This window comes from Terrapene carolina, unplaced genomic scaffold (assembly GCF_002925995.2).
Source record: "Terrapene carolina triunguis isolate 2854851 unplaced genomic scaffold, T_m_triunguis-2.0 Scaffold23, whole genome shotgun sequence".
Taxonomy (NCBI): Eukaryota; Metazoa; Chordata; order Testudines; family Emydidae; genus Terrapene; species Terrapene triunguis.
The window spans coordinates 18,913,936-18,929,429 of NW_020664374.1; the positions used below are offsets into that span (position 1 = coordinate 18,913,936).

A 15,494-nucleotide genomic window follows, 5' to 3' on the forward strand; every position below is an offset into this window, starting at 1 on the left:
TGCTCTAGGTATATGGCATGTGCTTTATTAAAAACAGCAAGCTGTTTTCTTCAGCTGCAGTTGTATTTACATTGACAGATGCATTACATAAATAATGCACTTAATTTTTACAAATAATTTGTAACATTAGCGAGTGGTTTTACAGAAGTTTCAACACCTGGTATCTAATGGGCAAAAATCACAAACACCTTCTTAAAGAAAGCTGTGCTTATGTCCATTGTGCATTACATTTTGAAGTTACATTGATAAACAGACCATTTAGCTGTGCAAAATTGCAGGACCAATATACAACAATCTAATAATTTAAGGATTACTTGGAATGTATTTTCTGCCTGCTCAACTGAGAAAGAATTAACTGTTGGTTTCTGAGGGCTTATTAGCCATTTTTCTGTGGTTTAATATTGCATTCCAAATTCTGCAGAGAAGACCACCACTATAAAGATGAAATGAAAATAGGGAACAACATTGAATTAGAAACATTATGCCAATAGTAATTGCACTCTTGGAAAGTGTTAGAGAATTTTTTTTAAGTGCCTGTGTGTGATCTCTCCTAGGGAACAGGAAATTCCAAATAATGATAGTGGGGAGAGCTGGCCAAAGCAAGCTGGGGATGATAATTTTCATCTATCACTAAATATATCGAAGACTGTAAATAGTTTGTGCATAATTACCAAATATTTACTCTTCCTCAGCTAGTAAGGAATTCAATCAATGTGAACTTTCTGGAATGACAACCTAGACAAGCCACCCATAATGGCCCTCATGTCAAAGAAAGGAAGACTATGTAAAGAAAACTCCACTTAACATTAAGTCTGTGGCATCCTAACGGTTTTAAACTTGCCCCAGTGATCCTGCATGTAAGTGTCCCTTGTGCCATAGGCCTTAACACCTACATCAGGGCTCGACAAGATAAGCACCCTGGCAGGCCAGGCCGGTTTGTTTACCTGCCGCGTCTGATCATGGCTCCCACTGGCTGCGGTTCGCCACTCCAGGCCAATGGGGGCTGCGGGCCAAGGGATGTGCTGGCCGCCGCTTCCAGCAGCCTCCATTGGCCTGGAGAGGCGAACCGCAGCCAGTGGGAGCCGCAATCGGCTGAACCTGCGGACATGTCAGGTAAACAAACCGGCCTGGCCCGCCGGGGGCTTACCCTGGCGAGCAGCGTGCCACAGGTTGCCGACCCCTGACCTACATGTTTACTATAATAGCAAGAACCCCTTGTGCAATGAAGCTGTGAGAGCTTATTTAATAGAAAATTAATCTTTACAAATTCATTTTTTGATAAGGACCACTACAGTGATCCTTGATAGCTTTATGTTAAGACCAATAGAATGGCAAGCAGGTACTCTGGCAAACATTTCTGGCAGTATTCAAACATTGCCTTACCGTAGTCGAAGGTATCTCAAGTCATCCTTAGTGATATCATTAAGGACATCATTTAGTGTGTAATCCTCTTCAGCAAACTGAAAGACAGAGTTGTTCCTAAATTAAGTTATGTTATTTCATTGAAACCAAACAGATTGTTAATTTTTGTTTTTTTACCCTCTCAATTGCATCTGAGTCCGCTCCTTGTTGTCTTAACCAGTCTAGGAGCTCCTGGTCTACATTCTGTACAGGAGCTCCTGGAGGCCTTTGAAATTCTGTAATAATTTAAATATGTAGGTTAACAGGTCAACAATATGTAGAATTGTACAGCTGTATCGGTATTTTCTAGGGCAAAAATAGTTAGCCTCAGCAACCTGATGCTTTCCTCACATAGAGGGCAACCTATGTCTGTGGGCCACAGATTTCTTCTTAGACTATTCCAAGGCCAAAAATACAATCATGCAAAATTATTTAGCGAGTCCCATTTAATAAGCTGATTCAAGCAGAGGTTTTGGTAAGCATTTGGAACTGAGTGCATAGCAATCTATAGAAATATAACCCCTCCTACCTGCAGGCTTGGACTGTAACTGAAGCAGGTGTAACTCTTGGGTTTTCTGCTCTAGAGTTTGCCGTAAGAGGGTTTGATACTCTCTCTCCTTCTGAACCAAGACTTCCAAAAGCCTATCAAACATGACCAAAGTCGGAGATAGTCAAATTGAGAATAAAATCTGTATTCATATTTATTAAATGTCCCAAAGAGTATCTTGAGTACTTTCAAGAAATACCAGTATTTACACAAGAGCTAATATGTACACATTTCTGAGTTAATTCTCCTACACAAACAGCCAAACAAAATCCAGTCTAATTCCTAACCCAGAGTTGAAATCCTTTCCTGTAAACATACAAATACAGTAACTGTAGTCAAATATTCTAGGAACTATTTTCCTTTTAACAACTAATTAAGTAATTTTGGTTTGACATTTTACAGTCTCTGAAAACTAGGATAAAAGTGGTGTTAAGAGAGATTTATCCTGTCTAACAAATCATGTTTCGTAAGGTCTTTGGTGCAGAGAGAGAGTGGAAAAGGATGTTTCAGGTTGACAAGTGTCAAATAATTTTTTCTCCAATATTACTAAAATTTATAGTTTAGAGAAACAAGAAAGGATAGGACAAATTTTAATGATGTGCCAAAGCAGCAATGGGCCTCCCACTATTTTAATCACGTGGGGCTTTTTGCCAGGCCTTAGGGGACACCAAAATTATAAGCACGCAAAATCACAATTATTAACTTTACTAATAAAATTAAAACTAAACAATCAAGCAATAACCGTTACTTCAGTTAGTCTAATATGTGGAGAATTAACAAGATTACACCTTTAAGAGTGGGCCTGCCTCTAAGTAGGAGAGTTCATCTCTTGCTAAATTAAGACCAAAGTACATTATTCCCCAAATTAGTATTGAGTCCAGCCTCAATGTAAAACAGCTTCTAGAAGGGTAAATGAACTTTAAGGGTGAATCCTGTTTATAGATGCACAAACTGTTTTATGATGATATACCAAAGGTAAGTGATCAGAGGCTAAGTCTTATGAATCCAAAGAAAGTGTTTAAATCAGTTACTCAAAAGAAGCCATTCACGGAGCTGTCTTGAGACAGACAAAATAATCCAGAATCTTAAACCCAAAGTAAATCCCACTTTTTTGCTGTTTGCCAAGGTTAGTTTATGGCTCTGTAGGAATGCATAGTCTAAACAATCCTGTTTTTAACAAGAGAAGCTGTTAATACCCTAAGTTACAATTGCAGTGCAATATTCTGAAAGTCACTGCAGGAAAAATTTAAATTTTTTGTCAGTTCTTTTGGTAAATTGCATCTCACTCATCGTGCTGAACTGGAAGGTTGCTGCATCTCAATGCTGTTCTGTGGCGTCTTTCTTTGTTAGCTGTCCAATTAGTGTTCTTGCCTACTTGCAGAAGTGTCAAACAGGCTGAGTGTGCTTCTGAGAGTTGCCTGCTGAGGTTGAGAGACATGAGCATAGTGCTACTGGTTGCTCAGCACAGCGAGATTTTATATTCTTTCCATAGTCTTACTGAAGGAGGAAAACATCCTTCTTTGACTGGATTAGCTGCTGTCATCCTTTCATTGACTCAGTGCCTTCATGGATTGGCTATAGCAACATCTTCTGCTACTGTCCATGCATCAGGGTAGTAATTTTTCTTCCATTCATTGACTATATTGACTTTAAAGATGCTCTGAGAACTTTCCAACAAAGTTGAAACTCTTTTTCTTGCATATCCCTTGAATTCCTTTGGGGGTTTAAAAATTGAGATTCTACTTCAAAGGGGTCCAAATATCCTTTTGTCATATGTAAAGGTCTTACAGCTCTCAATAGTCTTTTTTAAACTTCAGCGTCCTGAAAATTAAATAGCCATTCAAGAAGGCACTGGAGAAGTGACTCTTGGTAAGTAATTTGCCCAAGCAGTGCCAGATGACTAGTTCCACACATTAATATAAATAATTCTCTACTAAAGTGGCTTTTTACTTTAGTAACCAGTTATAGCATTAAATGATCTTGCTATAAAATCTCTATTCACACAACATTTGCAAATACATAAGGCGCTTAATCATCACTAAGTATTTGTTGGGGTTTTAAAATGAAGGTGTTTGCTTTGGTGAGAAGGCCCATATGTATGGCTCCTGATAACAGTGCATCCCTGAATATTCCTACAAAGTCTTTTGCTTTAGACAAAACTCAGACTTGTATCACATACCAGAGAGCTGCACTTGGGTCTTTGAACAAACAGTTTTGCTGGTCTGCGGGCCCTTTTGACCAAAATGGTCCTTAGATTTAAGATTGACAATTTGCAGTACATTTTCAACTTGCAATTTAAAAATCTCTTACTAAATATTGTATACAAAGAACAAATCAAAGTACTGTGTTATATACACATTTCAAAACATAGCATAAAAAATATGAAAAGTTAAAGGAAAACAAATTATAAAAGCTGCAGTTCAGAGCCTGTGTAAATACACATGGAGGTTTTGACAGGGGGCGGGAGTTATTTTATTATTATTATTTTTTACACCCTGGGAGTCTGTGCTGTTGACAAATCAGACTTTCTGGGGCCTTCACCTTGACTGAATTTTAAGAAAGCAAGTTTGTAATCACCCAACAGCGTAAGTGTAACTTATGGAGTGACTGTCCACATGCATTCCACTTCTAATGTCCGTGCACCTCATAGGCGAGAGACTGGAATAGTTTTGAATAGCAGTGCCCACTGGGGCCGAGCCTGTGCCCTGCATGCCCTCTGGCATTCATAAAGGGCAGGGTAGCTGTAACTGCACTCCAGTTCCCTCTGCCTGCCAAGGGCTGTGACACAGAACACGGTTTGCATCTCTGTACACTATGTCAGCGGTTCTCAACTGGGGGTCCATGAGCCCTTTCAAGGGGGCTGCAGGGCCCCGCAGCTGAAGCCCCGATCCCCGGCACCCCCTGGGACTGAAGCTAGGTGATGCGGGGGTGAAGCCCTGGTGCTCCCTGTGGGGCAGAGTTGGGGACAGGGAGGGCATTGCCTCCCCCCCCCCAAAAAAACTGCAAAGCAAAAGCACGGCAGTCCAGGGGGCAGCTCCACACCTTCCCCCCCACCCCCCTGGCCATGTCGGAGGCAGGAAGCCGGAGCCAGGCAGCTGCTTCTCTAGCTGGTGTCATGGAGCAGTTAGCAGCAACAGTAGTGTTCCCTCTTCTCCTGCTGGTGCCTCAACTTGAAGCTGCTCCTCAGCTCCCAGCCCCCTTTGCTCCCACAGAAGCAGCCAGTAAGAGCTGCGCCCCCCCCCCCCCCATCCCCAGCTCCATGGCTGGCAAAGCCCTCCAAGAAAAGGGACCGCAGGGGAGTCCTCCCAGCACACAGCTCCTCCCCCCTCCCTACACCCTGAGCTACCCCTCTGCCCACACGCAGCTCCCTAGCCACCCCTCTCCCTGCACCCCGAGCTACCACCCTGCCTGCACACAGCCCCTAGCTGCCCCCCACCCTGCACTCATAGCCACCCCGTGTGCACACAGCCCAAGCTACCCCCTCCCTGCACCCAAAGCTGTTTTCAAACATTTTGAGCTAAGCCACCCACTTTTGAGTTATAATTTTTGGTTGCATCCCCCAACACAGACAGCCTGGGTGGCCTGTTGAGGTGAGTCGGGGGGTGGAGGTGGCACTCCTTCCCTGGACCCCACCATGCGGAGGTGGCTCGCATCCTGCTGGCTCCGCGCCCTCCCCCCCCCCCCCCAAGAAGTCAAAACCATACCTCTGCCCCAGGCCCCCCCCCCCCCCCCCCCCCCCTTCCTTTTTTTATTTTATGGGGGGGGGGGGGGGAACGTCAGAGAGAAAAGGGTTGAGAACCCCTACACTATGTCATTTATCTTCTAGCTCGTTATAGTTAGTTTAGCCTCATCATTTCCCTGCTCCCAAAGAAGAAAACGGGATGGCACCTCAACCTGGACCTCTGACAACTCAAGTTCATCTATTGGTTCACGTTCAGGATGGTAACCCTAGTGTGCATAATCCCCATGCTGGATCCTCAAGACGGGCTCTTGGCTTGCAAGACATACGGTCATAGTGCAGTCTAACCGGCTCACAGAAAAGACATCAGGTTTCTTATGGGAAAGCCTTATTACCACTACAGGCTCATTACCTTTGGCCTCGTCACTGAATGCCTGTCTACACATCTGAGAAGGCAAGGAATTAAAGTCTACCCCGGATTGGCTGATTCGAGGTCAGTCATCTCCGCACGTGAATGACTCCATTTGAGTACTTTTGGTTCTCTTTGCCACAACGTGCCTCAGATTCAACAGACCAAAGTCTACTTTCATCCCTGTCCCCAGCATAGAATTCATGGGAGCTGTACTGGACTCCTTACTGGCAAAGGCCTATCAGCCCTGGCACAGCTTTCTCGCCATTCACAACTTCGTCAAACAGCGTCCATCTCAGCTGACAACATCAGCCCAGAACCTGTTTGAAACACGTCTCATGCCATGTGAGACAGGTTGCCAGAGTTTCCCTGCACTGCATGCAAAGATGATTGAGATAATCCCCTGGCAGGGTGGTAGCTCGGGATGGGGGAGCAGAGACTAGGGGCTGTGTGCAGGCAGGGGGGGTAGCTCAGGGGGTGGCTGGGGCTGTGTGCAGGCAGGGTAGTAGCTCAGGGCGCAGGGAGAGGGGTACTAGGGGCTGTGTGCAGGCAGGGGGTAGCTCAGGGCGCAGGGAGAGGGGTACTAGGGGCTGTGTGCGGGCAGGGGGGTAACTCAGGGCACAGGGAGAGGGGTACTAGGGGCTGTGTGCAGGCAGGGGGGTAGCTTAGGGTGCAGGGAGAGGGGTAGGGGCTGTGTGCTGGGAGGACTCCCCTGCGGTCCCTGTTCCCGGCGGATGGCTGTACTCCAGTTCCTTCTGCCTGCCAGGGGCTGAGATACAGAACACGTGTAGTGTTTACGTCTCTATATAGTGTGTCATGTTAAAGGTCATGACAATGTACAGAGGTCACAATTCCCCAAGGGGTCCTCTCCTATGATTGGTTGAAAGACCCTCTACATGTCTCCAGCAGCGTCCTGCTCGCTCCACACCTCTCTCCAGCACGACACTAGTGACAGACTTGTCCATAGTAGAATGGGGACTGCATCCAGGCCATCAGACCCAATGCCTCTGCTCCCCCAGGAGGCCAATATTCACTTAAACATCCTGGAATTGAGAGCCATTTGGCTAGTGTTCATAGCTTTCCTCCTGATGCTTCAAGGTGTGTCAGTATTATCTAGACAAAACAGTCATTTAAGAACTCTCCTAGATTGTTCCTATCATTTGCTCACAGAACGAGGCGGGGTTAACCTATCTCCACCTAAAAACTGTCAAAATGGGTCTCTGACTGCATTAAGGCATGCTATGTGGTGGTACATTGAGGCCCAAATTGGGTACATTTGGACCCATTCCACCAGAGCTTGGGCAGCTTCTGCAACTTCCCTGAAAGGCATCCTCATCATAGAAACTTGCAGAGTAGCTACCTGGAATTCAGTTCACACTGTCACCCCACACTATTTGCTGGTGGACAGCTCCAGCTCTGACACTCGTTTCAGCAGAGCTGTCCCGCAGTCATTATTCCAGTAAACTCAGAGCACCTGCCTCAAGCAGTAACTCATGTCCTGGAGAGGCACCGGAAGTGATATCCATGTGGGCAATCACTCGAAGAAGAAAGGTTACTTATCCTACAAAAACTGATTCCTCAGAATGTGTTGTCCACATGCATTGCAGGGTCCACCCTCTTTCCCAGCTACTGTACAATCCTTGCCCCTACTAGATTCAGCATTAGCAAAGGAACTGGAAAGCAGTTGCTGGCAGCTGTCCCATTCTTTACACACTCAGTTACGAAGCACCAGAGGACACATGCACGGCCTCACTGGACGTTGCTCCTCAAAGAGTCCAATCTCAAGCTACACCTGAAGTGGAACACACATGGACAACACATCTTAAAGAACCACAGCGCTTTACTGTACAAAACCATAGTTATTATGGGGTAAAGAACCGTTCTTTCATTAATAAGAATTTTTACATCAATATTGAGTTTTCTCCGCCATGAAAGACTGTCTTCCCTTTATGTTTGCACAGCACCTAGCCTACAGGGCCCCAATCCTGATTGATTATTTTTATCGTAACGGTGCCCAGAGATCCTAAAGTTTTAGTAATTCAACAAATCAGTGCATTCCTTCTTTTACTGTGTAGTCCCATATTAAGCCTGTGTTAAAAGAGCTGCAGCTTTTACAGTATCATCTATTGACAAGGACTCCAGATTTTTCATTACTGGGGCGAAGGGGCTGATGTGAGTCCTACTGTATAGGAATATATAAAACCTTCTGAGTGGTCTAATACAGATTGTGTCCTCACCACTGGGCGTTACATCCTGAGTTCTTAGACCAGTAATTGTGTGTGATTATCTGGAATTTTCTGACGTGAAATTTAGACACCTGGTGAATGAGAACTTCTCATTTTAGTTGCCACTACTCCACAACAGTGGTGAGAAAACAGAAGTTCAGCTCACACTCGGAATCCTGTGCTTATATTTAATATCCAGTGTTTGGCACTCTTACTTGAGAACTCATATTTACAAATAAAAAGCGTGTGTCAATGCTTAGTGGGAATCCAACATTTTTTCGGTGTACTTTCTGTGAACTGAAAGATCCTGAGCTGTGTTGTAAGATTTGGTGAAAGCTATACAAGTGCCTATATATATTGCTGAGTACCTTTCTGAGACCGCTTGGTCAACTCCTGCAAATTCTACTTTGACTAGAGGATCCTGTGGTTGGATGAACACATGCCTATGAATAAACATTCTTTTTTGAGTGTGTTGTTTATTCTTGAAGGTTTTTTGAAGACCACATGAAAAAAAAGCATAGTTCTACAAGAGAAGTTACCTGTTCGTCTCTTGTTTAAGTTTGGCTAGCTGCAGATTAAGATGTTGCTGCTGTGATTCATGTGACACCACGGAACTGAGTGTGCTCACTCCAGATGTGACAACTGGCTCCTCATTTCCATTTTGTTCCATTGGGTGGCAATCATCTTCTACTTCATCGGCATCTTTTTCCACTCCTTCAGTCTCTGAAGCTGGCTCAAAGTGAGCTTGAAGCTCTGCACAAATCAATGAAGAAGTCAATTTAGTACCACATACCCTTGCTTTTTTGGGGGTAGTGAATGTGGGAAAACCACAGGAAAGCAACACTTTTTCTGGACATCTTATGGGTGGCATATTTCCTCTTTAACTGAAAAAAGCTGAGTAAAGTAGTGATGAGATTTTATCCTGATGCTTTCCACATGGTATGTACTTTCCTATGGTGTTTAATAAGGGAGATACCAGTAGCTAGGAGTGAAATGTAACCTTGGCAAATATTAACACATGATAGCATTAGTCTCTTACATTAATTGAACCACAGACTTTGTGGCACCATTTCCAAACAGGCTTAAACAACAGCAGTGGCAGTATTAGTGCATTCATCTGAGGATAGGTCCCTGTTTGTATGGCGTTCACAATCTTACTTGTCTGTAAAATGACGGGTGCACTGATGATGTAGCAGAAGTAATAAATAGCGTAGACAGGCGGTAGAGACTCAGGATTCTGTTTACATAATGGGGGAACAGAGTTGCTTTTAGAGCAGTGGTTCCCAAACTGGGGTTCGTGAACCCCTGGGGGTTCACAAAATGTTACAGGGGGTTCTCAGGAAAAAATTCCCTAATGGCGGACAGAACTGTCCATAGGGACCCCGGGCAGCACGGGCCAGCAGCCCGGAGCCTTGGGGACTTCCAGGAGCTAAGCAGATCAAAGCAAGCATATCTATCACACTGAGGAGTTTTAAACTTCAAGTCTCCTTTTACGAAATAGAAAGGGAGGTGGATATTTTTTGCTGTTTTTAAAATTAAATAGTCCGCTACTGTTGTTTTTAAATTATTATGAAGAACAAGTTTAAGCTTTGTTGTAACGTGCATTGTTTGCCTGGACTGCTCAAGACCTGAATGCTTGTGTAGGAGGAACTCTTTCAGTTGGCTTCTTAAATACCTTCATGCTTTTTCACATCAGATACTCCTTGATGAAACATAGGAGCCAGAGGCGCCAGTATGGGGGGGGGCGACAAGGGTCACGTGGCGCCCCCACGTCAGCATGGTCCCTGCCCTTTTTTTCCAGTGGCCCCCCGTCGGCTCCCCACTTTTCTGGCTTTGACCCCGCACCCCTTTTTTCTACCGGCACTTCTGATAGGAGCCTTGTCTTATAACAGGCTTAATCAAAAGTGATACAAGCTACAAAAGTGAGATCTTGGAAAAGTGTTGCCATTTTCATAATGTAATAAAAATACTGTAATGATAAATAATTAATAAATAGTGTGTAATAAGCATGTCATAAAAACAAATTTTATATTTCCAAGATCAATGCTTTTATAATTTATGCTGAGGTAAGGGAGAAAATCCATGGAAATATTCGTTTTTAAGAGGGGGTTCACGAGACTTGACATTTTAGTGAAAGGGGTTCGTGAGTTGTTAAAGTTTGGGAACCACTGTTTTAGAGGAAGAAGAATTCCAGAAAAGTCTGGTTACTTACTTTGTGCACTAACTGGCATTCTTCGAGATGTTTTGTTCCTATCTGTATTCCTTCTGAACTGCACATGTGCTCCATATGCCTGAGACTGGAAGATTTTCACTAGCAGTGTCCATTGGCTCATGCTTGCACCCTTCTCCTTCTGCTCCAAACCAAGGGTACAAGGGGTGATGTGGACTGACTGCCTCTCCGGTTCCTTCTCTACAGCAAATAACCTTAGGATAAGGATCTGAAGCAGAGGTGGGCAGTGGAATACACACAGGGACACATCTCAAAGAACTCCAGTTGCTGTAAAAGGTAAGCACCCAGACTGTCTTCTTTGAATGATGGTCCCTATGTGTATTCTGTTCGAGGCGACTCACAAGCCGTACTCATTGAAAAGGAGGGTTTGAGGAACCCTGCTGTATCACAGACTGAAGGATACATCTGTAGAACCTTGTACCAGGGCAAAATGTCTCAAAGGTATGCACAGAGCCCCACGCTGCTGCTCTGCAGATCTCTAGAAGAGGGCAATCTCTACATGAAGTTGCAGATGTACACTGGGCCCTGGTCAGGCGTGCTCTCTCACGCAGGATGCATCCCAAAATCATTTAGGAAGTCTCTGTGAGGAGATCGCCAAATGTATGAGGGGGGAAGCAAAGGAGACAAATAGTTTAGGAGATTTCCTGAAAGACATTGTCCACTGTATGTAAAAGGTCAAGGCTCAACGGACACTGTCCTCTCTGGTGGCATGGGGCTCTGGATAGAAGACAGGTAAGTGGATGACCTGAGTCAGATGGAATTATGAGATTACTTTTGGATTGAATTTAGAATGTAACCTCAGGGAAACTTTATCCTTATGGAAGCACATATAAGGTGGGTCAACTGCAAGGGCCCTCAGCTCACCTACTCTTCTGGTTGAGGTGGGCAACTAGATAGGCAACCTTCACAGATAGAGGAGTGAAGGGACATGAGGCTAAAGGTTCGAAGGGAGAATTTGTTAATGCTGACTGGACTAAATTGAGGTCCCATGTCAGTACTGGGGAAAAGGATCTGACAAGTCCCTTCAGAAACCTGACTATAGTCGGGTGGGTGAAGACTGAATATTTGTCCATTGGAGGGTGAAAGGCACTAATGGGTGCCAAGTACACTAGAGAACTTTGATGTTTTCAGAGACAGGAGGTCGGTCATAACTGTAGGGAGTCTTGGAATTGATGCCATAAGGAGAATTTCTTCCATTTTGCTGCTTAGCATTTTCTGTTATTGCTGAGGATGGACTGTACAATCTCCAAGCATGCTCTAAGTTCATCATCCATCCAAATATCAGCGAAGGGAATGTCGCTCGAGTCCTTAAGGGTATATAATGGTTAGTCCGTCTTCTCAATGAATAGGTTATTTCCCTTGAAGGGCAGCTCTTCCAGGGTTGATTGGGCTTCTTGGGGAAATCTGGAGGATTGGAGTCACAAAGCCATCTCATGACTACAGATGGTGCCATTGAGTGGGAGGCTGTATCTGCTGCATCTACCAAAGCTTGGAGGGCAGACCTGGCTAGCATTTACCTTCTTTGATGATTGTATGGAATTGAAGTCTGTGTTCTTGAGGCAGCCTGTTGAGAAATTTATAGAACGGATTATAATTTATAAACTCATACTTAGCCATTAAAGCCTGACAGCTTGCTATGCAGAACTGTAAACTTGCGGAAGGGAAGTTCTTTCTCCCAAAGAAGTCTAGACATTTGGCCTCCTTATTGTGGGTGTAGATCTGGGTTGATATTGCTTGTTCCGTTCAGTGACAGCCTGCACCACTAGAAGTTCAGAGTGGGATGCAAGAATAAGTATTCTGCCGCTTTAGATGGTATAAAATATTTCTCCTTTGTTTTTTTCAGAGTGGGAGTACAGATGGCTGGAATATGCCAGACCATCTTGGCTAGTCCTAATATAGCCTCATTGATAGACAATGCCACCTTACTAAGATCTGAACTTTGAAGGATATCCAAGTAATTTATGAGGGATGGCCTATGCTTCTTCCAGGGGGATATGAAGCATGTCTGCAGTTCTCCTTAGGAGATCTTGAAATTGCCTATAGTCGTCAGGTGGTGAGGCTGGTGTGACTGTCTCATCTAGTGAGAACAATGATATCCCCACAGTGGCTAGTGGCTCTGCCTTGTTGAGTTGTTTCTCTTCCTCAGAGCATTCCTGAGTGGATTGGGGTTCTTCACAATGCACGGGTACATGCCTCAACTCGCATTCTTGTCTGTCTGTATTCAGGATGTCTCATATAGGTATCCCCAGGACCCCAATAAAGCCATTGAGAGAGTTCATAGGGATAATGGGGTGGTCTCCAGGGAGAAGGGTATTACTGGTCCCAAGCCAGGTCCTGTGGGAGTGAGAAGGTGCCCATGAGATTTTAGAGCCTCTGCTGGAGCTGACTTCCTGTCTTGATAAGACTGGTAAGCTCTCCCCACTAATCCCAGGCTTGCTGGAGGAGCACAAGACCTCTGTGTCCATGGGCAGGGCCGTTAGTACCAGTGATGGTCTTACTATGCTTCCACTGGTAGATGGTACCAATGAGTGACGAAACAATGGTGTGAGGACAGAATCAGTGATTCTGGGTCTGCAGACTGTAAGATCCTCCAGGATAGCATATCTGACCACTGATGCTGGTGGGCTTCTGTCTCTTGGTGGCACTGGCAGTGCCAGTTTTGAGCAGACAGTGGTTCTCAGTACCAATGAATCCTTCTCCATGCAAGTCAGCATTTGTGTAGGAGTTGTCCACTCACTCCTTTCTCTCGTTGGTATACAGGACGGTCCTGCTCCTTCAGTGGTTGACGGTTTCGGGGCACTTTTGCCTCTCGAGGCCATGGAACTGGTACTGTGCTCCTTAGGACCTCCTGACACACCCGTATTGGGGTGCAGAGTGTCACCCAACATAGAATGCGTTGGGGAAGAAGTCCTCTCCTTAGAGGGGGATTTCTCACATACATCATGTGAGAGTGTTTACTCTTACCTTTCTCATGTCTGTCCTGTTTGCTAGAGTCCTTAATTCTGTTCCCAGTGTGGACACAACCACGCTCTAAGACTGCTTCTCGGTGCCTCTGCCCAATGTACGTGAGGTCTGATGGGCCACAGTTGGACTGTGGCCTCCTTGAGCGATCCATCAGCAACGTTTGAAGTCAGAACTCTCAGGATTGGTGGGTCGAGTGAGGGAAGGACTGACAAATATTACACTTGGAGGGGATGTGAGCTTCCCTGAGGCAATACAGACAAGTGTTGTGGTTGTCGCTGACCAGGAAGGCCCGGGGGAAAACCACGGAGATCTTGAAGCCTGGCATCTTGGACATGCTAGGAATCCCCTACATGGCTGTGGGGAGTGCAGCAGTACCCCCAAACAATGGCTCCTAAAACTAACTAGCTCTAGAGGAAACTTATATAAGAACAAACCATTTACAACTTTTTACACATAAACAAAGAACACTAGCTAAAGCTGTGGACAATGGAGGACCCCTGTCTCAGACCACAGGTGATAGAATGGAACTAGAGAGACAGTTGGTCTGCACCATCCCTTATACCGTCGGTTGGAGCACCAAGAGAAGAAGGCCACAGGCACGGACCAACGGACACTAATAATGAAAAGTCTTCCAGTCTCAGGGGTATGGAGTGCAGGTGCACCTCAAATGGAATACACACAGAGACCATCCAATGAAGCACTTCCCCTTCAGTTTAAGGGTAAGTTATGGCCTAATTCCAAAAGCCTTTAGAATTAGGTTTCCCCAGTTTTAAAACTACCAACTATAAAGGAGTAAATCCATTTTACTCTGTGCAGCCTAGTTCACTGGTTATTTGAAAAAACTGTTGTCCCTGTCCACAGCACCGTCCCCCCCAGCTGAAGAGAAATCACTCAAGACCCTATTTCCCCCCTACTAACAAACTTCAAAAATGAGATGGATCCATCATCTGGAAAGAACGTGAAACCATTTATGATGCATTTTGGAAGTGTTTCATTTAGAAACTAGTACTGATGTGCTTTGATTTACCTGGAATAAGAATAGTGACTGCTGCTTGGACTGCACGGCGAATTATGTTATCCATTGCAAACATCCAATGAGGCCTAATTAAATGATTCCTTAATACTTTGTTCACCTACAAGTATAGAAATAAGCAAAAGCATCAGCAAAGGACCTAGACACCACAGACAAAACTTTGTTTTATAAAGATTCAGATAAATCTCTGTAAATTAATGGGAATCTGTATAGTACAAGTCAGCACAACCCTTTCCTCGAGACTAAAATTATTAGATGCTGAGTTCAGACTTCACCAGCTCATGAACAACAACTTCCAAATCTCCCATATGCTAATAAAATGCAGTGCTCTAAGCAGCCACTAAGATATCTCAGCATTGTAGCCATACTAAATAAAATTAAAATTATGCAAGACTAAGGATACACTCTCTCTCTCTCTCTCTCTCTCTCTCTCTCTATATATATATATATAAAACATAAGTTTCTAGAACTCTCTTCAATTTAGCTTAGAATAACTAAACTGATAAATGCAATGGAGGGGTTCACAGATGAAGGGAGACTGACAAAACCTTATTTAGCCTTGACAGAAGAGGATTAACAGGAGATGTGATAAGACAAGAACTAGGGCACAAAGGGAATATACTCAGTGCATAAAAAGAATTTGAGTAGTATTTTTTACAGAGAAATTGGTGAATAGGCTTCCATTTGAGATAGTGGAGCCAAGCAGTCATGTATTTAAATAAAATAAAATAAAAAGATAATTAAATGGAATGTATAAGTCAAAGGATCCTCTGTCTGGTGCTTAGGAGTAGTCAACCACCCTCATAGACTTGAAGGTCAGAAGGGACCATTATGATCTTCTAGTCTGACCTCCTGCACAACGCAGGCCACAGAATCTCACCCACCCACTCCTGTAACAAACCCCTAACCTATGTCTGAGCTATTGAAGTCCTCAACTTCTGGTTTAAAGACTTCAAGGTGCAGAGAATCCTCCAGCAAGTGACCCATGCCCCACGCTGCAGAGGAA

The 15,494-nt window shown here is 44.4% G+C and overlaps 1 protein-coding gene across 1 annotated transcript in view; it reads right to left on the minus strand.

Annotated features, from left to right (window-relative positions):
• Positions 1-138: 138 nt before the first annotated feature.
• LOC112121222 (mitogen-activated protein kinase kinase kinase 15-like) overlaps positions 139-15,494 on the minus strand; it is a 144,520-nt gene continuing 129,164 nt past the window's right edge. Inside the window, exons 23-28 of the mRNA XM_026649799.2 lie at positions 14,483-14,588; positions 8,801-9,014; positions 1,931-2,043; positions 1,540-1,637; positions 1,384-1,460; positions 139-433 (exon numbers count right to left, since the gene is read on the minus strand). Of these exons, the coding sequence (XP_026505584.1) occupies positions 352-433; positions 1,384-1,460; positions 1,540-1,637; positions 1,931-2,043; positions 8,801-9,014; positions 14,483-14,588 (690 nt within the window). The 3' untranslated portion in view covers positions 139-351. The remainder of the gene's footprint in view (positions 434-1,383; positions 1,461-1,539; positions 1,638-1,930; positions 2,044-8,800; positions 9,015-14,482; positions 14,589-15,494) is intronic.